The 27,009-nt window shown below is 41.6% G+C and overlaps 3 protein-coding genes across 6 annotated transcripts in view; 1 reads left to right on the top strand and 2 right to left on the bottom strand.

The window, feature by feature from the left end:
• The window catches only part of LOC306827441 (sodium channel protein type 5 subunit alpha-like), a 44,735-nt gene extending 35,629 nt beyond the window's left edge, over window positions 1-9,106 (bottom strand). For both annotated transcript variants that reach the window (XM_079349261.1, XM_079349262.1), the window contains exons 1-2: window positions 8,486-9,106; window positions 1,171-1,477 (exon numbers count right to left, since the gene is read on the bottom strand). In XM_079349261.1, coding sequence (XP_079205387.1) covers window positions 1,171-1,437 — 267 coding nt within the window. In that variant the 5' untranslated portion in view covers window positions 1,438-1,477; window positions 8,486-9,106. The remainder of the gene's footprint in view (window positions 1-1,170; window positions 1,478-8,485) is intronic.
• A 1,134-nt stretch (window positions 9,107-10,240) lies between these two features.
• On the top strand, window positions 10,241-20,408 carry LOC306827442 (WD repeat-containing protein 48). 2 transcript variants are annotated; one of them, XM_079349264.1, is made up of 18 exons: window positions 10,241-10,407; window positions 11,027-11,167; window positions 12,613-12,688; window positions 12,770-12,982; window positions 13,075-13,163; window positions 14,226-14,327; window positions 14,412-14,636; window positions 15,051-15,125; window positions 15,438-15,540; window positions 15,622-15,719; window positions 15,825-15,932; window positions 16,035-16,131; window positions 16,217-16,312; window positions 16,814-16,919; window positions 17,011-17,098; window positions 17,920-17,996; window positions 18,116-18,308; window positions 18,972-20,408. In XM_079349264.1, the coding sequence occupies exons 1-18, from the start codon at window positions 10,360-10,362 to the stop codon at window positions 19,065-19,067; spliced, it is 2,031 nt and encodes a 676-aa protein (XP_079205390.1). In that variant the 5' UTR covers window positions 10,241-10,359; the 3' UTR covers window positions 19,068-20,408. The 2 variants fall into 2 exon arrangements, with proteins under 2 accessions (XP_079205390.1, XP_079205389.1); XM_079349263.1 differs by having other exon boundaries at window positions 10,242-10,407; window positions 12,610-12,688.
• Window positions 19,292-27,007, bottom strand: gorasp1a (golgi reassembly stacking protein 1a). 2 transcript variants are annotated; one of them, XM_079349265.1, is made up of 9 exons: window positions 26,821-27,007; window positions 26,104-26,184; window positions 25,797-26,000; window positions 25,611-25,697; window positions 25,352-25,482; window positions 25,024-25,156; window positions 24,789-24,897; window positions 23,938-24,081; window positions 19,292-22,800 (listed from the first exon to the last, which is right to left on the bottom strand). In XM_079349265.1, exons 1-9 carry the CDS (start codon window positions 26,881-26,883, stop codon window positions 22,328-22,330), a joined length of 1,425 nt encoding a protein of 474 aa, XP_079205391.1. In that variant the 5' UTR covers window positions 26,884-27,007; the 3' UTR covers window positions 19,292-22,327. The 2 variants fall into 2 exon arrangements, with proteins under 2 accessions (XP_079205391.1, XP_079205392.1); XM_079349266.1 differs by having other exon boundaries at window positions 23,944-24,081.
• Between the last annotated feature and the right edge of the window lie 2 nt (window positions 27,008-27,009).

The following is a 27,009-nucleotide window of genomic DNA, read 5'->3' as shown; positions in this document are numbered from 1 at the left end:
ATTCAATTCATGCAAACTATTGAAACTAATGTAACTAATGTCAATTTACATTTTTTCAAGTGTTTCTGTCTTTGTTTGATGCAATAAGATAAGATATCTTTCATTATTTCTCTCTGTTCATGCAGTGCACACACGTTTAAAAGATGAATGTGTGGTAAGCAATGACAGAATATACAGCCTACAGTCCTTGTTCTGTAAGAAGATGTCTGATTAGGTTAAGATGTAGATCTTTAAGGACAGACTTGTCCCTCACTGTGGCTCATTTCAAAATTTTTAATAAAATATGATTAACTTAGAAAAGAAATGATGTTATTGAGTGCCTCTAAAATACCACCTCTGCATCCCAGTGACTATAGACATAATGAATGTCTAAATGTCTTGTCATTTAAAGATTTTAGAAAAGTATAAACAAATAGTACAGGTTCTAAAAGTAATAATACCGTAGATGAGGTCCAGTTAGGTCTTTATTCAAGTGTAGAAGATAAACTGGTCTATTCAGGGTGTCCAATGAAATGTAAAGGATGATCAACGGCCCTGAGAGCATTTTGTTCAAATAAAACATTTTTAGTAAAACTTTAAGAGTTTCTTTTACCATCCTGTGACTTTGACTTGCACACTGCCATCTTAAAAACATCACTAAAATCATAGCTGTACTTTCCATTAAAGATAAAAAAACCCTCCCTAATATCTTATCTCTTTTTATCTTAATTGTTGTACTTTCTTCAAAGTCCCTTTTCTGTGCCTCCAGTTGTTCCAAAATGCAGCAGTATGACTTGAAACCTGAATTAACAGATGAGCATGCCCGACTTTATTCATCTAAATAATTGTGACCAATGCCCTGATGAGATTATTTTGGTGAATTTCACAGTTCTTTCTGCCTCAATCTTAAACCATTGTACCCAGATAGAGAAGAAGAGCAACGTGAAAGTTTCAGTACACTGTTCAAAAGTTGCCAGTTTTTAAGCCCTATGTCCTTAACTAATCTCTTTTCATAAATCTGTTTTAAAACTGTGGGAGATTATCTCAATGAAAAAAGACCCCACAGGGACTGTGCTGTTTTGTATCATACTAAGCTTAAAAAGAGTTCTTATACTAAATATTTTGTCTCGCCACCATCAAATCACCATCTTTCCCACTACACAAATTCACACACATACAAAGGGTTCTCACCCTCTGGTTCTTGTAGTAAAACGGATCGATGTCCTCCAGTGGCACCCCAATGAGTTCTGTCGGGATGTCGCCAAAGATTCGCGGCAGCTGTTTTCCTGCCTCCATGTCCATCCTTGGTTTGGGTGGCTCTGCGTTCCTGTGAGCTTCGTGGCAATCCTTGGCGTTCTTGGCCTGCTCCTCCGCAATCCGCTGCTCGAGCGCAGCCAAGGATTCGCGAGTGAACCGCCGCAAGCCATCAGGACCCGTTGGTAACAGCATGGTTGCCATCTTTTCATCCTGATTCTCCTGTACTTGAATTTACTAACAGCTAAAAGCGAGAAAGTAGGGAGTCGAGACACAGCAGAGATGGAAGAGAGAGAGAGAATCAGCCATTTGATTTGGTCATAAAGGCTTATAAAACCTCATTGCACTTTGGATTCAACTTTGGCATTACAATGACCTGGATCACTAAAAGGTTTTTACAGACTTCTGTTTCAGTAGTTTGCACAACAAACTCAAAGTAACAATTCAACCTAAGAGAGAACAAACATGTGCAAGTGTTTGAGTAGTAAATTCACCATCAGTTTTCATCATGATTTTGGTAGTATTGTTCTAATCTCTTGGCTAACAGCTTGCTTAATATTTTAGTATCACACCCCATCAAACGTATAGGTCTAAAAGAGGGGCACTCTGTGACAGGCTTCCCAGGTTTAAGTATCAGTGTAATAAATGCCAATCGAAACGAGTCTGGCAGAATGTTGTTATGAAATGATTCATTAAACATATTTAAAAGGGGGGTAACTAACTTTTTCAATAGGTAGGCCATCAGGCTCCCCCACCTTACCACTATTAATACTTTGAATTGTCCCTAAAATGTATTTGCTAGTCAAATCGCTATCTAATTGTTTTCTTAAATCTTCATTCAATGTTGGGAATTTATATTGATCAAGGAATCTTTTGTCATGATTTTGGTAGTAAGTAGAAATAAAGAGCGGAACATTTTTACAACTCGTACGTTCAGTGAGTCAAAATGGATTATAGTCCAGCACCAACTTTATGGATGCTTAATGCATAATGGTGCGCTTCTTCTAGTGATGTATTTGAAGGACTTAAACTGGTTTCTTACAGGTTTCTTGTCTTTCGATGATGGTGTACCAGCTTGATGGTATTTATTGATAAAAAGGAAAAAGCTCTACTTCAGCTCTATTTCCACTGGTGAACTTTTTATCACCTCAACCATTCATTGATTTAACCACCGTTACTCAAAATCTAAACAGGTTCTCCAACAGATACTGTATTGTCACTACAGGCACTCGGCTGTGGCTCAGCGGCAGTGTCGTCTGCCACTCAACCACATGGTTCTCAGCCATATGTCGACATGTCCTTGGGCAAGTAACACATCGCTGGTTCATCTGTATCAATGGATTAGCTAAAACTGATGGACTGATGAAGTCTGTCTCCTAGCCACTGGAGTGTGCTTGGGTGTAAATGGGTAGGTATGACCTGCGGCTGAAAAGCTCAGAAACATAGAAAAATGCTATACCCGTAAGATCAAGTCCATTTACCACATACAAAGGGCCTTTCTATTTGTTTAGTACTAATTTTCTCCCTTAAATTCTATTTCTCTGTTCACTATGGCTAACACAATAGTATATAAGGCCAAGAGGTTGTAATGACTAACCCATAAAAATATCCAACCAACTTGGTACTTGCCCATTTATTGTCTTTGTTGTACTTCATGTTTTATTGTTTCTGTTTCTGGTCCTTTGAGTCTGGAAAACACGAGTGAGCCAGCCTGTCTGCTGTACCAACTTTGAGATTTGATAGTTTCCACGACACATCAAAGCCTTGTTGAAAGTGGGGAGTGTCCTACATACCATGTGGAAATGTCCTTCAGTGAGAATTTTCTGGTTGCAAATTGCAGAACGTCTTTCTGATACATTTGGTTTGTAGATTCACTTAATATTCTACACATATCAAATTAAAGACACACTTAAAAACTTAAATGACTCCTGTATAACCTTGTCTCAGTAGGAATGTAGAAGGTCAGATTGACATAATCACACATAAGTTCAAATGTTTTCTGTCTTCTATCAAGGGCACAGGTATTCAGGTCTCCACTGTTGAAGCTCACTCATGTTTTCTAACTCAAAACATTGTGTAATTGCGATGTATAAAGGCTTAAGTCAAAAGCTGGATGGCCTCTGACGCCCTGATTGGAAGATGGCACAGAGGGAGGTCCAGAGACACGTTATAAATGTGTTTTACCCTCACCACTGACCACAGCTTCCTGTTATCCAACTCTTTCTGTCAAACTAGGCCAGCCGTGGTTCTGAGTCAGAGGGATTAAGTCCACAGGCTGTAGCCCTGACCAGGGCAGCACAAGCACTGATTTGGAATCACAGTCACTTGTTTTTCTGAGCTGAATTCAAGAAAACATACTGAGACTTGAGTGTCTTTTTAAGGACTTTGCTGCAAGTATTAGACTGAACAAAGAGCAGTGGGTCGATCATACCAACACGGTTCATTGGTGAGCAAGTTAACAAACAACTGTTAATGACCACACACAGCAGACTGAGAGCCACATTCAGCATTGTCCACCAAAGTTGTTTGTTCTGTTATGTTTTCAAACCTCTCTTAATCTTTGGCTTCTTAATGCTCATGTCAAGCTAGTTGCTTTTTTAGCCACACATGCTGTTTCCTGTTAAGCAGATAGCTTCATTGGTTGACCTGAGCTGTGAGCTTTGTTTTGTAAAACTTCTCCCTGCTACTGCCTAAAGGAAAGACGAGAGTGGTAAGAGAATTTATGTGTGGAAATATCAGACTATGATTGAACAGTTGATAGAGCAGAGAGGAACATAGATAACAAGTGCCGTTTTCTGAGGGGTCGTCAAAACGCCATTTTATAAAACATTGACAAACTCTCAATGACACCACCTTCACCATCAGTTTCTGAAGAGGTTTACTCAAGTCCAAAATTAGTGATTGCAATATTTGAAATGCTGACACTCCCTAACTGTTGGTCAATCTAGTAGCAGGCAAAGATGTGCAGCAGAGGAAGGCATCAGGGCGTACTGAGATTAAGCTCAGTTGCCCCGTACCATGCTGAAGCATGATTGGCCCCGCTCCCCAGTCCCCTGCTCGCCTGAACTCCATCTCTTCAGGTCCAACAGGGCCTGGAGCCAAGTAGCTCTTGAACATATTTCATCACGTCATAATGCAGGATTGTCACAAAAATCTAGCTGATGTCGTACCAACATGAACTCTTTGCTGCAACTGTTGAAAATGTTTGTGGAGATGAAAAGTCCCATTGATGAGACTTCATGTACTCGAACTTGAGTTCAAAAGACAAACTCTTTTAACCGTGCTAGGGCCAAGGAAGTGCAGTGTTTCCCCAAGTTTAATCACGTCTGTTTTAACAGTGCATACTTTATAAGGTCGAGCATATACCACAACATATTTCAGACAACCTCTGTCCATGTTAAAAGTAGATATGATTGATGGAGACAGTAAAGGTAAATAAAAGATGATGTGTGTATAAATACAAACTTCATGGCACCCCTGCATAAGTCGGGTCCTCATGAAGTATTTTGTGCCCTCCTCTTTGAGTGGTATGGGAAACACTGAAGTGTAGCATGCTCAAGCACGGAACAAAGAACTCACACTCAAACAAAATGGACTTTGGGGGTCAAAGGTATTAAGACACAGTCCGATTGACAAAAAGCCCACCTGTCTGTAAAATCAGACACACCCCTAATTATGCCTAAAGAAGGAAAATTGACTGAAAATCTAAAGAGCAGATTTTAGGGTCCTGTTGTGTCAAAATGTAATTCATCAATCCACATATCTATCTTCCATGTCAGAGAGGTTTTTTTTCTGATCAGAAAGGTTTGTTTCTCTGGATTTAAACAAGTCATAAAGACAGTTTAAAGGTAATCTGATCAAAGATTAAAGCCACAGTCTAAATAAAGACAGTACTAAAAGGCTTTCCATTAGAATCACCACACCCCTCGTTTTAGCCAGTGAGGAAATCTGATATTTTAACAACTGAAAAAGCTTTCCAAAGAGAGGATTACATTTCTATGTGCCCGTTCTGACATAGAAATATCATTGTATCCCTTTCAGGTTGACTAAGCTCTGTGCCTTTTCCATCTCCTTCTGTCCTGAAATGCATTGATCCCTTCACACGTCCAACCAGACGCTAGTTATCTGCTTTCACTTGATCTGATTATTTGGCCCAGATTGATCTCAGATCAGCTTGTCTCATACACTGAATCCAGCACTCTCCTATTTGCTTAAAAAAATAAATAGGTTAAGGTCTTTTTGCAGCGTCACATAGCAGATAAATGACGGTACAGTCGGGATGAGACAAATCATCCACAAATACGCTCAGTCTCAGTATAAGAAGCTATAACAATGACCTGTATATGACCTAAAATATTATATATGGATAGCATTAATCTACAGTTAAACAGAATGAATCTCTGCCGCTGTGCATGATGGGAAATGGTGGATGAGATTTAGAGAACGCACAGAGAGAGAGAGAGAGCGAGAGAGAGAAGAAAGTATTTGAGCTGAATGAAATTTAATTCCCATAACAGCCAGATGTGATTTGGTCTTCAGCAGTGCAAATAATTAAGATAATTAAATGAAAGTAGAGCTGAGCCAATGGACCCCCCCCCCCCCCCCCCCCCCCCCCCCCCCCCCAACACACACACACACGAACAGTTAGACACATGTGCGTTGTATTACTACTAGTTTAATGTTTCATAATGGAAACCGACTACTAATTATAATTAGAAAAAATCACAACATTTCAGGCCCTCTGAACCTTTGTCAAGAGTGTTGTTGACAAAGGTTCAGAGGGGCTGAAATGTTGTGATTTTTTTCAAATAAATTCCTGATTCTTAGCAAAAGTAGTGTCTGGGATTTTTTCGTTTCAAGTGACAGTTTGTCGTCTAATGCACCAACTTCATGAGACAGTTGAATGTGCAATCACCTCCTTAAAAATAATAAAATTACAGAAGGTTTTTTGGTGACGTGCTCCAGTCTGACTCAATACGTTGAATAACATTTTCAAAAATGTCCTCCGCCCTTGTGAAAATTAATATGTTCCTTTTCTTCAAGTCTCTCTCCTTTTTTAAGATGGGAGGCAGAAGAAGAGCTGCTTTGAAAGCATAAAGACAGGATTAGAGGGGATGACAACAGGTGATGTAATGTTATGGGTCGAAGAAGAATACTCTAAAGCAACCGAACACACAAGTTTGCTGCGGACGAGAGGAGAACTACTTCTAATGTACACTTCTCCCACAGGTGAGCCGCACAATTAAACCCATGGGTGCTACAGTACAGATTGTGAATGAATCAAACTTGAGAATACACTGAGACATTTGCTGCACAAAAAGAAGTGAAGCTTCTGTGTGAGTTGGTAAAACAAAACACTGAACAGGCACTGCAACTGATAATCCTCTGTCACTTTGACCTGAAGCTTTAAAAACACAGTCAAATGACAACATAAAGATCATGTATGATGAAGGAGTCATGATTAAAAATGACAAATTCATAAGTGTGGCACTACCCTGACCATGTTGAAGTGAGGTTCTGTGGCCCTCATTAGTGAAAGGGATGCTTTAATATCAGTAACTCCTTCTTTCTATCAGAACCTGCTGACATAAAACATAAAACGCTGTTTGGAATTTAAGGGAGCTGTTTTTAAAATTACATTTACTCACCGACAGCACGTTCACTTATTTTTTTCTCATTTATACAAAATGTGTAATAAAATACTTTAACTTTATATCGATAAGGATTCAGAAATTAATCTCCCTTGTGCTTTTGTGGAGTCCAACTTGTTGTCTAGACCTCACTGATTAAAGGGACGATACATTTTTGTAAACATTATTACTGTTTTGTATGTAAATGAAATTACTAATATTTTTAAGCTTTTGATGGCATTTCTCTCATATGTTACGTTTACATGAAAACCTACATAAACCTATCAAAAGATTGTTTTAAAAAATCCCTTGGGATTTAGCGGAAGGAGTTGCAGATTAGAAAATGTGTTCTGTTTAAATTTAGATTTAAAAAAAGAAAGTATCTTGAATTGTGTTGCAGCCAGCAGGCCAGTTTGGTCTCTGAACAAGTTCAGAAAAGACCGCAGTCCCAGGACAACGTCACACACGTCACTTTAAGTGCTTTCAGCTTCGTCACACTTTGCTTCTTTGGGGGTGAGAGGGTTCATGTCTTGGACAAGGTCGGGTCTTACTGTCCACATTTGTAATGTCATGATCTGCAAGCTCATCATCACAATGTCTACACATTTTTTAAAATCTATTTCATAAAATATCTCTGGATTCATTTTTTCATTGCATTCACTTTGTGCTTGACTCGGTATTCTTTATATTTAAGTGAGCAGAAAACATGAACATATAACAGATTATGGTTAAGAGAACAGGTGTCATCATCCTGTTGTCATGATGGTTATTATGTAATCTGTACTTTAACAAATACAGTACAACGGATATTTATGCATTTTAAAGTCATTAAACTGATATCTAAAAATGTTGCTATACTTTTACTGTATGTGGGTTTGTAGGGTTTTGTGTATTATTTTTACAAGGTTGATGTCAGGACAGTAGGATCTCACCTGAACTTTTGACTGTAGTTGTTGCCTGTTTTTACTGGGCCATGTTCCTGTGGCTCTCTCAATGGTCGTAACTGATGGCCTACTTCTGTTGCAAAAACCTTTCAATGTAATTGAATAAGATAGACAACAGAAGGTATGGACCTACAAAATGAGACAGCTGGGGGAATTATTACTATGAGAGGGCAATGAAGTCATGAAAGAAATGTTTGTTTAGTTTCCATGCTGTGCTTATTTATTTTAGTCATTCTTTATCTGGACAACAAAGAAAATAAGCATTCAGAAGTAAATGAGGGAAAACTGATCTCAAATATGCAACTAATTCTCATTACATAATGTTTCAGCCATTACATTACAATCATTTAGGAAGCCAAGGAACACTGTGCACTATCATCCTGAATATCTCTGCCCAGTTTATTTAACAGAGTTTAACCACAACAAGAGACTTACATGTAATTGTCTTATGCACAATGCTGCATATTTAACATGTATTAGATCATTAATATTCATCACTTCCTTGTACATTTTCAATTATGTAGTGTGCTCTGACAGAAATGATGTTGCTGTTTTTATCCGTTCTAAAGTGGAAACAAAGAAAACTAGAGCTCATTCCTACTTTGTATACGAAGCATTACTCTTTAAAAAATATGAACGCATTCAACAGGACTTGGATATATTTCTAAAAATACTTACATGTGAAACTCTGAGATTTACAACATCATTTCCAGAGTTGAGTTGTTCGAGTTTTAGAAGAAGGAACAGCCTAACTCTCCGTGCAAAATCCATGTCCTCTCCTCAAGGTTTATTCTTCGTGATTGACCAAAACTTCAACCCAGCAGGACAGGGGGAAAAAAGTGCGACTTATCAACACAATCCAAATTTTCGCGGTAAAAAAAACCTGACTTCTAGAAAAGTTCCAGTCGTTTTATCACCTTACATTGGACATTTTGAAACCCGCCACAGGTGCGACGTGCAAGGTGTCCTCTTTCCTTCCATCCGCGTGGCTCTCCCGTGGTCATCGCACAGAGGTTAGGTCGCGAGCCGTGGAGCGTGCAGAGGATGCTGCTCTGTCTTCAGCAGCTGCGCGCGCGGGGGGGAGAGAAGCACCTCGATTTGCCCTTCAGCAAGAGCGCAAGGGAGGAGGGAGGATGCTGCTGGACCACAGAGGATTAGCTCTCCTATAGTTGTCCCGGGTAACACTCAATATGACCGAGATGTAAGGGGAAAGTTGACACAGTATAGGCTACAAACCTTACAGGATATCAGGCACAGTAAGACAGAGGGACGTAAAGTTTATCCAGAGTTCAGTGAGGGGAAGAGGTGTACTTGCAGTTGTATGTGTTTACTATTTGGTTAATAGTTGTGCGTTGGTGTTATTACAACCATAAACCTAAATATATTACAGCCTACAGTCAGCATTAAATGTTAAATTATATGCAGCCTATTGAAAAACAAGCCACAAAAAAAGATGTGACCTTTTTGTTTTTGTTTGGTTTAGAGAACAGACTGTTACACAACATTTAACTTGAACCCTAAAAGACCAAGGTTAAACACAAGCTGTCAGCATTTTATTGACTTTTGGTGGCTGGGGTCTGGTGTCTTAGTGCGCCCTCTTGTGGCTAATATAGGTATTGGCCTGAGAGAGACCGCATGACAACGAGCTGGACAAAGATAGAAATGTAAGACAGTAATTCAGTCAATTTCAGACAATTTTAGACTTTCTTGCTCTGAAATAAAATGGCAATATAAATAATGAGATCAGTATTTAAAAAGTCACGTTTATGTGTTCTCAATATGATGCAATAATTCTGCTTTGATTTTATGATAAGGTTCACCTCTTGATAATAATTGTTATTTTACAACAGTGTTGCGTATCTATTCTGCAGATGAAAGAAACCACAAATTAACTTTTTAAGTAGTTTTTGATGTAAGGATACGAGTTTACTTGCCTTTAAGACTCTCCTTTTAAAGGATGAGTTTTAAAACCAGAAAACTACAGCTTGAACTTCTCAGATGATACTGCTGTCCTACATGGGGAGCACACAGGAAACATTTATCAAGATTGTTCAGTGTAAAGACCTGTTTAATGGAAACAGTAGGTCTAAAATGCAAGAAGACAGGTTTATTACTTGCAATTTAATTTGTTTTGCTTTGTGATGCTGAAAGTCTGGCTTGTTTTTTTGTTTGTTTTTTTGTGCAAAACTCAGCTGACCCATAACTTGGCTGAGGTTTATCTTTGCTCAGGGTAAAGATATTGATAGCCTACAAGACTTTATTCAGTAGGCTACACAACTACTCAACAGGGATACTTTTGCTGGATACCTACAACAAGGCAGTTACCTGCATTGTCTAATTTCAAACATCCTCCCCTGTGTCTATTTATTTAAAATGTTTTTTTCTTCTTCATAACAACAAGTAATCCAGGACCTGATCATCTTCAAGGGGATGTCCTCCCAACAAGAACACTTTAGGACGGAGTTACAACTACATTACCCATGAGGCTCAATGGAATATGTTTTCTTTTTTTCCGGATGTAGCATCACATGAATTGACTGTCAACATGCAAGATGGCCACGCATCACAGGCAAAATGCTGCTGGGCGGAGAAAAGTACAGGTAATTTATTAACGTTGTATTAATGCTAAGTCTCTGACAGCGGCCCCACAAGAGTCTGCAGTTACAGTAATAGTTTGTAGTACTTCACAGACAGAGATAAAAACAAGTGTTGCTGCTATGAGTCATGACTCGAGCCTGCTAACTGAGCTAGCTTAGCTTATGATAGCTAGTTCTTAGCATCCTCTGCTAACACTGGCGTTTGAATGAGGATATGTTGTAGTTAACCATTAACATTTAAGACCATTGATAGTAGATTATAGCGTAGGGGTCGTGCTGATTAACTAGCATACATTGTGTCGTAACTGTCTTGAATTAATTTATTGCCAACACAACGTTTGCGTTAGCTTAGCTGCTCTGATCCTGGGCTCGGTCTACTTGCTGGGACAGCGTACCTGTTCCTGGTCTCTGCCCCTGCATATATAAATCTGACTCACATGATAGTGTTTGGAGCGTTCAGTGTGTCGTTTGTTGGGATAAATAAAAGTAGCTTTGTTTCTAAATTAAGTGGCTTCATGTTTGATCAATCTTAAGTGTTAACTGAGTCAGTGGGTGTGTTGTGATGGAGAGGAGGTGGACCAGGAGGTGCTCAGATCTTCATTCTTCTCTCTGTGTGTCTCAGGTGTCCTACGTCATTAGAGATGAGGTGGAGAAGTACAACCGGAACGGGGTGAATGCGCTCCAGCTGGACCCGGCGCTGAACCGGCTCTTCACGGCGGGCAGGGACTCGATCATCCGGATCTGGAGCGTCTACCAGCACAAAGTAGACCTCCTCATGTTTCTGCACCTTTACTCTTTTACTCTTCACTGTAGATAATTAGTCAGCTTGCACCTTTTAACCATGCACAAGTTGTGCTCCTCTTTGTGTCACAGGAATAATATATAGACAAAGACAAAGAAAAAGGAGATCCCTGAAACAGTGAAGTTATGAATCAACAGGAATAAAATACAGTTATAATGAGAAGGCAAACAGACAAGGTCATGATGATTTCTTTGCTGGTGTGACCACTTACATGTTTCAGCACATTCAGACCAATAACTGAACATTTTACTACAATTTAAGTAATTATTGTTTGTGTGTGTTAGCAACATTGATCAGTTTCTTTTCTGGTGAAACTTTGACTCAGGAGGATTTTAGTGTTGTTTTAAAGGGGCTCTATGTAACTTTCAATAATGCTGCGTTTGAAGCAATATTGCATGGCCTTCAGCCGTACATCACCGGTAACCGTAACGTCACCCCTGAAACACTGGATATTTACAGCATAATGTTTCCAGAGGAGGTAAGGGGTCATACACATGTTAGAGTCTGTGAAGGACTCTGTGTGTCTCCATCCTACAAACGTCTCGGCAGTTACTGCCTGAGAGCAGGAGTGCGTGATGAGGTAGTCCCGCTGTGAGAGCTCCTAGGGCGGATAGAAGTGTGTGGAAGGCGACCTCTGACTGTGCAGGTGAAGACCGGGAGTGTGTGATGAGTTTGCAGTTTGTACTGTTGGTTTCTGTGAGCGGAGGGAGGAGGACGTTAAGAACACAAATATGATGACACTTCCTGGAGCTTGAGCAGAAAATCGTTCCCATATTGTATACACATATATATGTAACTTGTAGCTATATAGCAATCATTAGGCTGTTAAGCAGTTCGCCCGGCGGCCATGTGGTATCGCAACAAACCGTATTTTTGAAAGTTACGTGCAGCCCTTCTAATGTTTAAACCATCACAGGGTGAATAAAATAATCCAGCTGATTGTCATTTTCCACCAGGAGGCGTTAACATAAAATACGACGTGACTCTGAGTCATGAATTTATTTTTTAGGCGAAACCAAACAGGACGGAGTGATGGGATGTTGATTGATTCTCAGGATTGGTTCTATAGGTTTAATTTGTTTTCTGAAGGCTTAATGTAGCGTGTGGTCAAACCAAAATCATTTGTCCTTCTTGTCTTTTTAGTCCTTGTTTCTGCTAAACATGAGGCTGTGAAGAACGTCTCTTAAAATCCTCAGCCAAATAATTTTTCCAATGAAACTCGGAGAAGAAAACAAAGCAGTTTGTAAACATTGGGTTAAAGAACAGGCTGTAATACTGTTTACTGCTGTCTGTGTGTGTGAGCTCTTTCAGGAGATGTGTTGGTACAGACAAGCAGCTGTAATCTGTAATCTGTATTTATGTATTCGCTCTCTCACCGGTGTTCTTCTCTCCTCTCACGGCAGCAGGACCCATATATTGCCTCGATGGAGCATCACACAGACTGGGTCAATGACATAGTTCTCTGCTGCAATGGAAAAACTTGTGAGTGGAGCTCCTGATGTCTGTTTGTATTTAGGATGAAATCATTGTTTAACACCTGTAACTCTTGTGTTTTTTTTTCAGTGATATCTGCTTCGTCGGATACAACAGTCAAAGTCTGGAACGCGCACAAAGGCTTCTGCATGTCGACGTTACGAACACACAAGGACTACGTGAAGGCTCTGGCCTACGCTAAGGACAAGGAGCTCGTGGCCTCGGCAGGTCTGGACCGGCAGATCTTCCTTTGGGATGTGAACACACTAACAGCACTCACTGCTTCCAACAACACTGTCACCAGTAAGTATTGTTGTGTGTCCGTGTGCCCGGCTCTGGCTCCTGACCTGACAGCCTATAAGCTCACTGTGCTCTCTGTAATGTGTCTCCCACAGCCTCGTCACTCAGCGGGAACAAAGACTCGATCTACAGTCTGGCCATGAACCAGATGGGAACAGTCATTGTATCTGGATCCACAGAAAAGGTTTGGACTTTTCTCTTTAGTTTATCCATTGTTTGCTTTTCTACATGTGATCCATGAAGATAACTTTTAGTATTTCTAACTCGTTCCTCATTCATTCCTGTATTTTGAGGTTGTTTTTCACTCATCAGAGTGAAATAGTGACAGGCGGCTCCATTGGATCTTTCTTAATGATGAGATGTTGTTGTGAAGATTTCTCTCTGGTTGTTTTCAGGCTGCAGGATGGTTATTACTTAATGGACTCTACTTGGACTTAATCTGACCGCTGTCGTTGTTGAGCAGGATCTGTAAATCTGTAGAAAGAGATTATTGTCACTTCATGCTGTCAGACAGTTTTCTCTCTTTCTACAGGACACTTATTTACAAAATGACAACGTAGCTGTTTAGTCATAAAGTAGAACAGAGATGATCTTCATCTGTAGCTGTTTCATGTTAAGGTTGTGAAGAAATGTTTGTACTTTTTGAAACCACATGATGTTAAAACAATAGGATGTCCTTTAATTGAATGAATGAATAGTATCAAAAAGTCAAACAAGGTTTAAAAAAGAGAAAAAACCTGAAGATCTTCAGATAGATTTCTAACCGAAAGCTGCCGCAAGCTAAAAGAGAGTCATACTGGTCCGTTCATGATCACAGATGGGCAAATACGGACATTTTTGTAGTTCGAACAAAGAAATAACCCAACACTAGGTGTCAAGGACTTTTGTTGTTGTTGCCGTGTTGTTGCGGTTTAATTAGAGTTTTGAGTTTAACATTGGGTCTTGTGGTAACCGTGGTAACCTTATTTCAGATGACATTGCTGGTTCCAGTCTGGCTTTGCACCTCTTTTTAGATAAATCCTGTTTTTTGTTCTTTTCCCATGGCACACCTGACTGCTCACTTTACCCCTCGACACTTTTACGGGTGGAATTGAATGGTGTCGCTCACGATGCACACTGAAGGGGCTCTTCAGTTACTTTAAACCACATAAATGTTGTTTTTGGTTTAATCTCAGTTTTCAATATGAATTGAAATGCGGTTCAAGGCGCGCTTGTCTTCACTTACTCTTTTTCCTTCTTCCTCCAGGTCCTGAGAGTGTGGGATCCGAGAACATGCGCAAAACTAATGAAGCTAAAGGGTCACACGGACAACGTCAAGTCGTTGCTGCTGAATCGGGACGGCACTCAGGTAAGCACATGTGACTGAAGGATGCGTCAGTGGCCGCTGGTTAACAGAAACCAAAAAAACTCAAGCTGCTCTCCTCGTCCACAGTGTCTGTCAGGCAGCTCGGACGGGACCATCCGCCTGTGGTCACTCGGCCAGCAGAGATGTATCGCCACCTACCGGGTGCACGATGAAGGTGTTTGGGCGCTTCAGGTCAACGAAGCCTTCACACACGTCTATTCTGGAGGCAGAGACAAAAAGATCTACTGCACTGACCTGCGTAACCCCGACATCCGCGTGCTCATCTGTGAAGAGAAAGCCCCGGTGCTCAAAGTAAGCAGCCAGTTCATGTTTTAAACTGGATATGACGCTCTGTTCAGGAGGTCTGTGGTGCGACACAGTCTCATTCTTTGTCGCAGCTTTTACTAAATAAATACAGATTATGCTGCCTGTTGTTTTTGATCTGGTGTTTGCACACGTTTTTGAGTCACACATTTGACATTTCTGTTGTTGCCTGCTTGTTTTTGTTATTTGTGTTCTTTGAGGCTGGCTTTCTGTCCGGGTGCTTCTTTAAAGAGAAGTCGTCCTGTGTGTCAGTTTTCTAAAGGTCAAAAGAAGAAAAGAGTTTGAAATAACGACTCCGACTCTGTGTTCTCCTCCGTCTTTCGCGTGCGCACAGTCGACCATTTCAGACTCATTCAACCTTTTTTTCTTTCTTTTTTTTTCTTGTCTTTCTCTTTTGCTCAGATGGAACTGGACAGATCTGCTGACCCACCTCCAGCAATCTGGGTCTCCACCACCAAGTCATCCGTTAATAAATGGGTAAGCATGCGTGACGCCTCTGAGATCACTGCTGGACCCTGCAGTGCAGCGCAGACGGAGACCCCTGCACGCTGCGTGGACTCATACTGTTAATCCTCCTGTGTAATTTGTGTGATAACGTAAAGCAGCTCTGTGATGCTGTCGGTGATCCACAAAAGATAATTACATTACACGAATCAGCTGTTAGATTGGAGAGAAGAGTGAGGAAGCGATTATAAAAAATCCAGGATAATCTGAAAAAATGAATACTTCCTGTGTGTGTGTGTGTGTGTGCGTGTGTGTGTGTGTGTGTGTGCGTGTGTGTGTGCGCAGTCTCTTAAGGGAATACACAACTTCAGATCATCCGGGGAGTATGACAACGACTGCACCACCCCTCTGACACCGCTGTGCACGCAGCCAGAACAAGTCATTAAAGGTAAACGGATTGTTTTCAAGCAGCTGTGTTTGTGATGTCACTTCCTCTGGATGTTTGTAACGCAGCTTTCTTTTCTTTCAGGCGGTGCCAGTATCATACAGTGCCACATTCTGAATGACAAGAGACACATACTCACCAAAGACACCAACAACAATGTGGCTTTTTGGGACGTCCTGAAGGTAACCTCAGAAGTGCGACTGCATCTTTTGACGTGTTTCAAACTCCCTCCTGTTGATGCCCGTCCGTGAAATAGACTCTGTGCTCGTGTTTCTTTTTGCTTTCAGGCATGTAAGGGTGAAGATTTGGGAAAAGTGGAGTTTGAGGAAGAGATAAAGAAGCGCTTCAAGATGGTCTACGTGCCTAACTGGTTTTCTGTTGATCTGAAAACTGGGGTGAGTCATTGGAGAGCTTTTCATTCGTCTCCAAAGCGGTTGACTCTTTAAAACTGGGTGGTCTCATGGATGTGCCTCCTCTGTTGTCTCTCTTTTCAAAAGATGCTCACGATCACTTTGGACGAGAGCGACTGCTTCGCTGCCTGGGTTTCAGCAAAGGATGCTGGGTTTTCAAGCTCTGATGGCTCAGATCCAAAGTGTGAGATATGTGACCTCGTCAGGTTTTACGAATGAATACATTTCTTTTTGTACGTCACGGCCTCTAACCTGCTTCCTGTTTGCAGTGAACCTAGGTGGACTGCTGCTCCAGGCTCTGTTGGAGTTCTGGCCCAGAACTCGCATCAACCCCATGGACGAGGAAGAGAACGAGGTGAACCACGGTAAGAAACTGACTTTTTGTATCCACAGCTGTTGTTGAAGTGAATCAGTGAAACCTCGACGACAGTGATGCTCATTAAACTGCAGCTTGAGAGCAAGTCAAGATGCACAGTGTTTTTTCTGCTGGGGCTATTTTTTTGTTTTGTTTTTTCAGAACATTTGTGAAAGTAGAAATGTCAGGAGAAGGTAGAGTGCGTGTTCGGTCCCTTGATCGGGGTTCGGGGAAGGTTGAAGTGGGAGAAAGAGGTTAAAGCCACCATCAGGTGTCACACAGGGGACCAGCAGTAAAGTTTCAGTTGTAACAAAGAGGACAGTCTGAACTTAACACCAAATGTTTTATTGGTCAGTGTGACAGCATCATGAAATGTTTTCTTGAAATGGGACTGAATCATCCCATAAGAGATGAGGCTGTGTGTTCAGATGATCTCACAGAAGAGGTGTGTGTGTGTCTGTGTGTGTGTCTGTGTGTGTGTCTGTGTGTGTGTGTGTGTGTGTGTCCACAGTCAACGGAGAGCAGGAGAACAGGGTCCAGAAAGGAAACGGATATTTCCAAGTGCCACCACACACGCCGGTCATCTTCGGAGAAGCAGGGGGCAGAACTCTGTTCAGGTGGTTATTCACCCAGCGTACATGTTAAGAGTTGACTCTTTGATTGCTCCTCTTCATTGCGTCTGATGTGCTTTTGTGTTTTGTGTTGCAGGTTGCTCTGTAGAGATTCAGGAGGAGAGACTGAGTCCATGCTGCTCAATGAGACAGTTCCACAGTGGGTTATTGATATAACTGTAGATGTGAGTACTCTGACATTAAATCAGCCGTCAAGGTGAAATTAATTCAGGTTATTAAAGACTTAATGAAATGTAGAGGCCCATTATTTTGAGTGATTCAAACTCAACCTGGCTGCTATAAGAAGCTTTAAGTCACATTTATTCTGAGCTGACAGAGTCACAAGTTCTGTTTCAGGGACTTCTTTTCAAACATGTTTGACGTGAGATTTTACAAACTTTATAAACCCCAAAGACAAATTCTGGTTTATCCATCATAATTAAGAGAAATGCTTCTCACAAACATAGGTGTCTGTGTCGGAGCTTGTTTGGTGCCTACAGTCCCTACAGACTGAGCTGATCAGCGCACACTGGCTGCATTATAAAGAGCCATGGCATTATTTAGACAACTTAGAAACACATGTTCCTGATTTCTCATGGAGATGAAGTAGAAGGAAAAGGTGACTTGTTGTTTGGCTAGCATGTAAAAGCCAATATACGGCTTTAGGTGTTGATGCACGACCTTACAAACAGAAAACACACGCGTGCTGGACAAACAGAACAAAGGCAAGAGTAAGAGTGAGTCTGCACAGTGACCACGTGAGTCGTTTCAGGCCCCGACCTTTCATCAGACTATGAGAGTGGGACCCTGATATTCAACAGCTTATTCAGATTCAGTCGTCATTAGTGTGATGACTGCACTTTCGCAAATGACAGTAGCGAAAAAGCCGTGTCGCTGTGTGTATATTCTGAGGAGCTCTTTAGATGCAGCGCGTGCACAATAAGTTTGCTCCTGCCTTGATAATCTGCTTTCTGTTTCATGTTTTATTTGTCCTCTTCTGTTACAGAAAAATATGCCCAAGTTCAACAAAATCCCGTTCTACCTCCAGCCTCACTCCTCCTCCGGTGCAAAAACTCTGAAGAAGTGAGTTCCCACCTCCGAGTCTCTAACTGAGTTTTAAAACACGTAGCCTACACACACATGTTCACTGTTCACTGTCAGCCTGTTGAAAGCTGATTGTTGTTACCTGACGCGCTCTGCAGGGACCGTCTGTCCGCCAGTGACATGCTGCAGGTGAGGAAGGTGATGGAGCACGTTTATGAGAAGATCATCAACTTGGACAACGAGTCGCAGACGACGAGCTCCTCGGCAAACGACAAGCCGGGGGAGCAGGAGAAGGAGGAGGACATGGCCATGCTCGCCGAGGAGAAGATCGAACTAATGTGTCAAGACCAGGTGGGCATTAACACCAAAAACACACCGCAGTTCACCTGTACTGACCGTCAGCCTTACTCCCTCACATACACAAAACTCTTATCCTTCATAGAATCCAAACAGACCGACACGTCTGCTGTCATCATAATGCACTTTTTGTTTCATGGCGGGTGTTCAGGACTTGGGCTGTTTTGCACTCAAACTTCTTTTTTCAAAAACTGTACTTTGACTTGATTTTATAAGACGCTCAAACAAAATGGTGTTGAATCTGTGTATTGCCAGTAACAGTTTGAGGCTGCATCAGAGGAATGTGCCTCGTGTTTTCTGTTAACAGTATTACTACAGAGCTCAATCTGTTTATGATGGTTGACGTTTATTATCAATCAATCAGTCAATCTTTATTTATATAGCGATTCTTAAAAAGGTGTTATCTCGAGACACTTTACAAAAGCAGGTAAAGGACCTTACTGTTTGTCTGTTAACATTAACAAAAGAGCAGGTAACAAGACCATGCTCATTGTTATGTTTACATAAAGCAGGTAAAGGAACTTACTTATGGCTATGTTACAAGAGCCCAGCTATGTATTATTGTTATCAGTTCTGTACATTTGTGCTATACCAAATCATTTGTGATTTTATTTACTTTCTGTCTTAACAGTTTTTTTTGTGTCATTTCTCATCCAGGTTCTGGATCCCAACATGGACCTGCGAACAGTTAAACATTTTATCTGGAAGAGTGGAGGGGACTTGACGCTTCACTATAGGCAGAAGTCCACGTGAAAGTCTGAATTTTTAACGCAGGAACTCTTCGTCATTTGCCAATCACCACCCACCTCTGACATGTAGTCCCCCTAAAAACCCCCATTGTGTGGTCAGTCGCAGCATCAGTAAGAACCCAGTGAAGTGAGTGAGGACGCGGCTCAAGGTGTATCATAGGGAACTGAGCGGGACAGGCTGGAGCGGCAGAGACACCGGGGAGACGAAGCGGTCCGGAGTGTTTGTGCTTATTTTTTTTTTACAGTTTGATGAACGGACAATTCTCTCCAGCACTCACCTGTTTGTATGTTTTCTTTCACTGCTTTAGTTTCATCTTCTGCTGATTGGCATTTTATGTTGAAGCAACAGAAGTGGTGTGTACGTGCACATGGGTGTTAGTAGACTGTTTGTTTGTTCTAGTACATTCCAGAAACTGTCCTCGTTCTACAAACACTCCACAGCAGCGTCACACGTTCTAGGATCTGTCCGCGGGTAGCATCCCGACTCCTTCAGTTCTGTCGTCACCTTAACTTAACCTCGGCTTACACTTCTAAATACTACGGTGCTTGAACCTTCCTGACAGAGGCACCCGTGTACCTTTTCTTTTTAGCTGTTCCAAACGGACAGGATGTTTGTTTTTGTAAATACATGTAAAACATTTTTGATTTAAGTGACTTTTTTTTTGCAGCAGCAGCAGTTTTGTGTTATGTACAGTTGACTTAAAACAGACGAGTTATTTTTCCAATTCCCTAGAGCACATTCATGGTCATGAAGGCAATCTGACTTGGATTGAAAAAAACAACCTTGCATTTGTTTTCGCTCCGACCCAGAAAATGCAGTTTTACTCTTAAGAATGTTAGCTGTCATTTATTAAAGGGGGAATAATAATATATAAAGTATGTATGTTTAACAGTAACTCACGCTTACTCGCTCTGCGCTTCGGTCATGAGCAGGGACGTCGACGACAGTGAGGACTGTTCCTAATGTATATCTCATTTAGACTTGGATAGGACTTCAATGAATCATGAATATAACTTGAAGGGAATCTTCTCAAACCACTGTGGGAAAATTCACCAAAGTGAAATAAATGGTAATAACGACCATTTCTCTGTCAGTGGGACACCGATCAGAACCACACATCGTTTCATTGTACGTTTTTCTGCTGTTAATTTTTTCGCCATTGACGAGTGTGTGTGAACGCCATTAAAGTGAGGGGGACGGTGCAGCGAGTTAGCTCTGATTGGCCAAAACTAAAGGTGGGTATCAGAATGAGGCCACTACGTTGCAATTTCCCTTGTTGTAATAATTTGTCAATATGTATATTTTAGGCAATGGAAGAAATAAATTGGAGTGGTTTAACAGCGACAGATTGACGGGGATTGTAGGTGGGTGTTTCTTGAGTTGTGTTCAGCTGATGAGTGTGAAATAAGAAAAAAAAAACAAGGGACAACTTTCCTTTTTTGAAGTGATATGATTGTTTTACCATCCGATTCACCCATTTCACATTCATCGAGAGACTCTGCTCTCATTCCTAATAAAACATACAATTACTTGATAAAATATCTGCAAAAATACTTTTCATTATTTGACACACTAACACCTACCCTGACTGTGGAAAACATAAGCCCTCTAAAAGAAAAACAACATGAAACATGACTCAGCAGCTTCACCCTTATCGGACACTGAATGTGAAAATCACCTTTGATGAAGTCAGAGGGAGCACTCGCCGTCTGTTGCATAGATCATAATTACAAAAGAATAAGAAGAGTTGATGGGAATTATTTCCATCAAGTGAAACTTTTTTTTTTTTTTTTTTCTTACAGATCACAGGTAGCATGGCTTCAAATACCAGATCAAAAACTTTAAAATAAATCTACATGTTAAAAAGTGTTTCAAATAAGCTGACCTCGTCAAATCTGGGGTAAAAACATACAAAAACGTTCCCTCGTAACAGAAAAACAATCCTGCATTAAAAGTTCTCCTTTTTAAAAACACACCTGTAGTGTTGGATGTATAATCAGGAGCGTCACTGCAACACGAGTGTGTAACAACTCCACTGTGGACAGTCTGTTAGCTTTAACATGGTGGATAGTGTTCAGGATTTTAAGGTGCTGCGTTGCTGTGTTTGTGTTTATCTTTGGAAGTGTTCAAGTACGCTCCACATTAGAGTACCACCCGTCTACTTTCTGATTTTAATGCCAGGAAACACTGCTCACATGATGAACCTATTGACAGTAACTTTTAACGCACAGATCGCAGAGGGGAAAGATTTCTTTGTCGACACAACGGTCACCTCCTCCCAGTCTAGCATATAAAATGGTGTTTTCACACATGCACAAAACTCCTGAAAACTTCCTAAAATAGCAGAAATGTTCACCCTGACTTCACCCTGGATTTCTCCTGACAGCTCTCTGGTGAATGTTAGACATGAAGTGAGTGGGGGAAGATTTCAGGAGCCGCCTGTCTGAGAGAAGTTCTCAGGGGTGCATCTGTGAAAGCTCCTAACAGTGTTCTTCCTACTTGTTTGTTGATCCTTTTGCTGGTTTCGGTCATCCGACCTGACAAAAGGAGCCACGCTATGTCTGTTCACACCTGCTGTTAACATGCGTCCTGAGTATTTCTGTTTCTATCTAAATCTAGTGACAGCTTGTTATCACATCTCACTTCCCTTCTCTCAATACAAAATAAACACATAACTGACCCCGAATAAGATTCATACTACTAAAAATAAAAATTCATAAAGTGAATCACTGATTTTGACATCTTAGACAACAATAAAAAATATTTCTGAAATCTTAAAAACTAACATGAAATGCCAAAGGTCAAACATTTGCATCGTCTCACTCTCTGAGACAAAGAAGCTTTTCTTCAGTCCATCCCTTATCGACAATCTAAACAATGATCAATGAGTCATCACGAGTGGTGTGTTTACACCCCCTCAATAAAACATACACTACGCCTTGAGAAATAAGAGACTCGAAGTTTTCACCTAAAGTCCACGCCTAAAACGACACCATCATTATTGACCGGACTGTTAGCCTCGGTACAGAGACTCTCGTCCTTCTGGGACCACGGCAGCATCTAAATGTGTGTGCATCTTAAAGCTGTCTGCTTCTGATTGGATCACCCAGGATGCATTTTAAAAGCTGGTGTAAACAGGCCGTCGGCGGTCAGACTTTTTTAAAATGCTTTCCCTTACTCTGTTCTGCACTGCCTATATGGTGTTAAAAAGCTCCAGTGATTGTCAGCTTCACGCTGTACTGTGCTCACGGCCTGATACAAGCTTACTCAAGATGCTGCTCCTCTGGTTCCCCCTCGTCACTCTCATGGCTGCAGTGGTGAGCGGGAGCAGAATCTCGAAGCTCTGCCGACTCCTCCTCTGGCCCTGTGGCTTCCTCGATGGCCTGGGCAAGGGAATGGTCTGCTGTGGGCTCAGACGCAGCAGAGGACTGGAGGAGGTCGACTGGAGAAGGGCAGCGAGGGTCTTCAGATGAGACGGGGGGCTCAGCGTCCGGCTCAGGGGCCTCAACAGGGAGAGATGTCGCATCCACAGGTGGGCTACAGCTGTTCTCACACAAAGAGACAGGCGACTGTGTGGCCTCAGAGGGGAGGTCAGATGTTTCAGCTGGTGGGACGTCTGATTCTGACAATGTGTCGTTGGTGGAGAGAGCAGAGGAGAGGTCCATGACCGCCTGAGAGCTCAGCTCCTGTGTCTGGTCTGCTGAGGATGGTATCAGCATGCTGTCCTCCAGCACTTCTGCACAACAAGACGTAAAAACAATCAATATCTGCTTTGGCCAGATGTTTGAGCGAACAGAAATTGGCTGAGAATAGTTCAAAGTATATGATAATAAAGTTAAGCATCAACGAAAACCTGCAAATAAAAACAGTCAAAACCAATTTCAATCCAACATGTGGCTGCTTTCCCAAAAAGCTCATCAGCGCCTTTAGTTCCTCCGCAAACTGAGTAGAGCAAGAGCCCCGCCCTCCATCATGCACTCATTCTACAGAGGCACCATTGAGAGCATCCTGTCCAGCTGCATCACCGTGTGGTACGGCGCCTGCACCGCGTCCTGCCGTAAGACTCTGCAGCGCATCGTGAGAGCAGCTGAGAAGATCATTGGTGTCTCTCCCCCCCCCCCCCTTCTGGACATCTACAACACACGTCTCACCCGCAAAGCCACCAGGACTGCAGGTGACCCCACCCACCCGTCTCACAGCCTCTTCAGCCTGCTGCCATCCAGGAGATTCTAATTCACGCACTCTAAAAAAACTCAGGTACTGCACAGCCGTTACACTGTCTCTGCTTATTTGCACTACACTACAATGCACTACCTCACTTTAACTGAATCTGTATTCTGTTTATACTGTTCATCTTTAATTTATCGACAGACTGCTTCCCTAGTGCAATAATCACAAGTGCCCTTGTCTGTTGATAGTCTGTCGTTCGTTATTTGTTTGTCTCAAATGCTGCTCAGATTTAGTTTTTTATAGTATTGCTATTTTTGTATTTAATTGTCATGTTTATTGTTATTCTTTAGTGCTTTTTTTTTAATGCACTGCAGGTTTGCACTGTGGGTTGAGGGGATTGCAATTTCATCTGTGCTGTACGTTTAACATGGAGCATATTTGACAATAAAGCTTACCTACCTACCTGATCTTATTTCATATCTCTCCAATAAAAGCACAACAAAAGAAAAAACATACACAAAAAGCGATGAACGCATGATGAATTATTGTTCCCCACAAGAATGTCAACATCTGCCACAAGACACACAATCCAAGTCGACACTCCCGGCTGTCTGCACTGTTTTTGTTTTTTTATTATTATTCAGACTCCTTTTGGATTCAGCGTCTCTCAACTTAACGCTGAGGGAGACAGCAGGGAACTTACCAATACCTGAGATTTCCCCTTCCTTCTCCTCGTGCATGGCCAGTGAAGTGTTGGTCATGTCGATGGACGACATGGACAGATCCAGTCTGTCTATGAGGTCTGACGGGTCAGGGTTCATCAACGCCCCCTCCAAGTCGGAGAAACCTGGAAACACAAAGACAACACACTGCTGACAAGGTTGTTATGAATACATGAATGTTGCTCTTGCTCTTTATTTACGCCGTGTGACTGAAAACCTGAACACTCGTTTGAAGTCGAACTTTTTGCTTTTCATGTCAGCGCCCACGTGAACCGGTTCAAACGGCCACATAACCAGCCTGAACACCGACGCTCATCACAGATCTCAGCAAAGAGAGACCAGGGAAATAATCTCTAGATCATCACAGACTGGATGTTACCAGCAGAACGTGACTGTACGTGATCGACAGTATGCTACGTTTCCCTGCAGGAGAGCAGTAGAGTGTTTCTTTATGTGAGTACATTTAGTACATGTTATCACTCCACGACAGTTTTTGTCAATTCTAAACATGACATTAACCTCGATGATCGGAGGAACTGTTCTGTTATTTTTTTGTTTTTTTAAGGACGTTAAAGTCTTTGTTCTTGATCAAAAGCATCAATTAAAATCGCTGTTTGATTGTTTTTCTTTTTATTTGTTCAGTTTCATTCATCATTTGTACTATTACTGAAATCATTTCTTTGTATTGTTTCCTGATTCGTTGCTGAGTTCTATATTTCAACTTTAAATATTAACAAGTCATTTTCAGGTAGACCGTTGTTTTGATAATAGTTTAAAATACTGTTGAATAAAATGAACCGTCATTCTCTTAAGCACAGATATCTGAACTGACCGGGGTCCATGACTCTCTGCACAGGTGGAGGTAGAGGAGCTTCCTGCAGGGTGACCTGCTCCAGCTCGACTACATCATCATTTTGGTATGAAGGTGCAATCAAAGGGGCCTGGAGAACATATAAAAAAAAACAAAGCTCTGTTTTCACTCCAAGCATTTAAAAGTAGATTCATTAAGTCAAGCTGTGAAACAAAGCAGTGCAAAGACAAATCTACAAATGGCTGATTTAATTTACCTCCATGAATCCATGAGCCGGCGGCTCTGGAGAGGGTTGAACCTCAGGAACAACGGGGGGTGTTGTTGCCGTGGGTACTTCAGGGTTCGCAGGTATTCGATGCAGGTAGCCATAACCAATCCCACAACCCAAACTGAAGGGAGACATTGTCGTTATAAAACTGGATAATTCTTAACAGAAATGTTGCATCGTCAGAGAAGTTCTGGCCAGCTGAGTTTTGTAACTTTACACCGTTATAAATGTGAATAGACTTGATAAAAAACAGAAAAACAAATCCTGGGATACTCTCCAGTTCGTCACTCGATGCGTCTCTTGTTAAGTCACATACCTGCCCTCTCCGCCCCACGCTCCGTTAGGTGTGACCACCACCTCTCTGCAGGTGTCTGTGAGTATGTTGTACACCAGCAGCTTCAGGGGCTTCCCTTCATGTGCCTCGATCAGCGAGAAGAAGTCTTCTGACTAGAAATCAGAAGCTCTGAATGAACTCAAACTCTGATTCTAAAGATTTTCACGTGATGGCTGTTTCAAGCAGAGAATGTCAGAACAAAACATGAGAAATAAAAGCAAGAAATGAAAAGGAGTCTTACATCTTGCATCACTTGATCCGCTCCAACGATGTAGTCGGTGTGCGGCTGAAGCTGGGCCAGCGCAGCAGGAGAACCAGCCTCCACATCCTAATCAAGGAAGGAAGGAAAGCAAATAGTAGATGAAGCTGCGGTTGAGTAATGAGCGCACATGTTCACGTCAGAGTCAGATTTGGTTTTCATGCTCACCAGCACGTGCCAAACATTCTCATTGGCTCCTTGGTAGCTGCAGAAGCGAACACTGGCACCAAGCAGACCCTGTCCTCCCCACAAGTTACTGGGCATGACCTCCAGCTCTCGAACCCTCAGTGTTTTAGTGCTGTACACCTCCATCTTCACGGCTCTCTCCACACTGGCCTTCAGGATCTCCTTCAGCTGCTCATTCTCCTCATTCTGGGGAACAGCGGTGGAAGAAGAAGAGGACGAAAAAAATCCATTAGTAGGAGAAGGTATGTTCACGTTTGTGTCTGAGCACTCTACTTCCTGTACGACTCACCAGCCGTCTGTTGTCCAGAGACAGAATGAAGTCAAAGAAGGGCTGCAGTCCAGCGGTTTCTGCAGGCGAGTTGGGCTGCACCTGTTCAACAAACATTATCAAGTAAACAACGTGTAGTGCTTCATCTTTGAATAGACTGATGAGGATTATAGATGGATCACTTTTTATTTAAGAAACTTGTTTTCTAAAGTTAACAATAGAAAACCTGAGAATAGATGTTTTAAAGGTCTAAAATTATACTCTTGACAACGTCTGCAGCAAATATCTGCCACTCGTCATAATCTTATAATAAACAAAGGTATTCATTTTAGGTAAATCCTTCATGACAGACTTCCCAGGGTTGAATTAATTCAAGTTGATTAAACCAGCAGCCAAACACTCAGATCATTAATGCTGCAAACATTTAAACATCGTGTCCTTTTTTTAACATAAACTGATCGAGATAATGAAGCACTTTTAACTTGAAGTACTTCAAGCCTTTCTTTGGTGATCGAGCATTAAAAAGATGAAGTCATGTAATATTGTATTCTTTCTTTTATGTTTACCTCAGGCTCATAAACATGATGCAGTCTGAGTAAAAGCTAAAGATACAAGTGTTCAGAGTGGATCCAGCTCTATCAGATAAACAGTGCCAGCTCATCAGGTTTGACAATCATTTCATAATAAGCTGCTGTACATGCTGCCCTAATAACCACCAAACGATTAATCATGTCTTACACTGTGCACGTGGTATCCGTACGTCCCTCCCTCGGATACTTCTGAACTCTGTGTTAAACCCATTTCTTCAAGAAACTGTCGATTATCGACCGATATTAGAGGAAAATCACAAGAGTGTCTGAATTATTTCGCCTGACAGTCCGTGGCCATCTTGTCTGTAGTCCAAAGTAATCGAACATCGACAGTATC

The sequence above is a fragment of the Symphodus melops genome, assembly GCF_947650265.1.
Source record: "Symphodus melops genome assembly, chromosome: 7".
NCBI lineage: Eukaryota > Metazoa > Chordata > Actinopteri > Labriformes > Labridae > Symphodus > Symphodus melops.
This window is presented reverse-complemented; position numbering and strand designations above follow the sequence as displayed.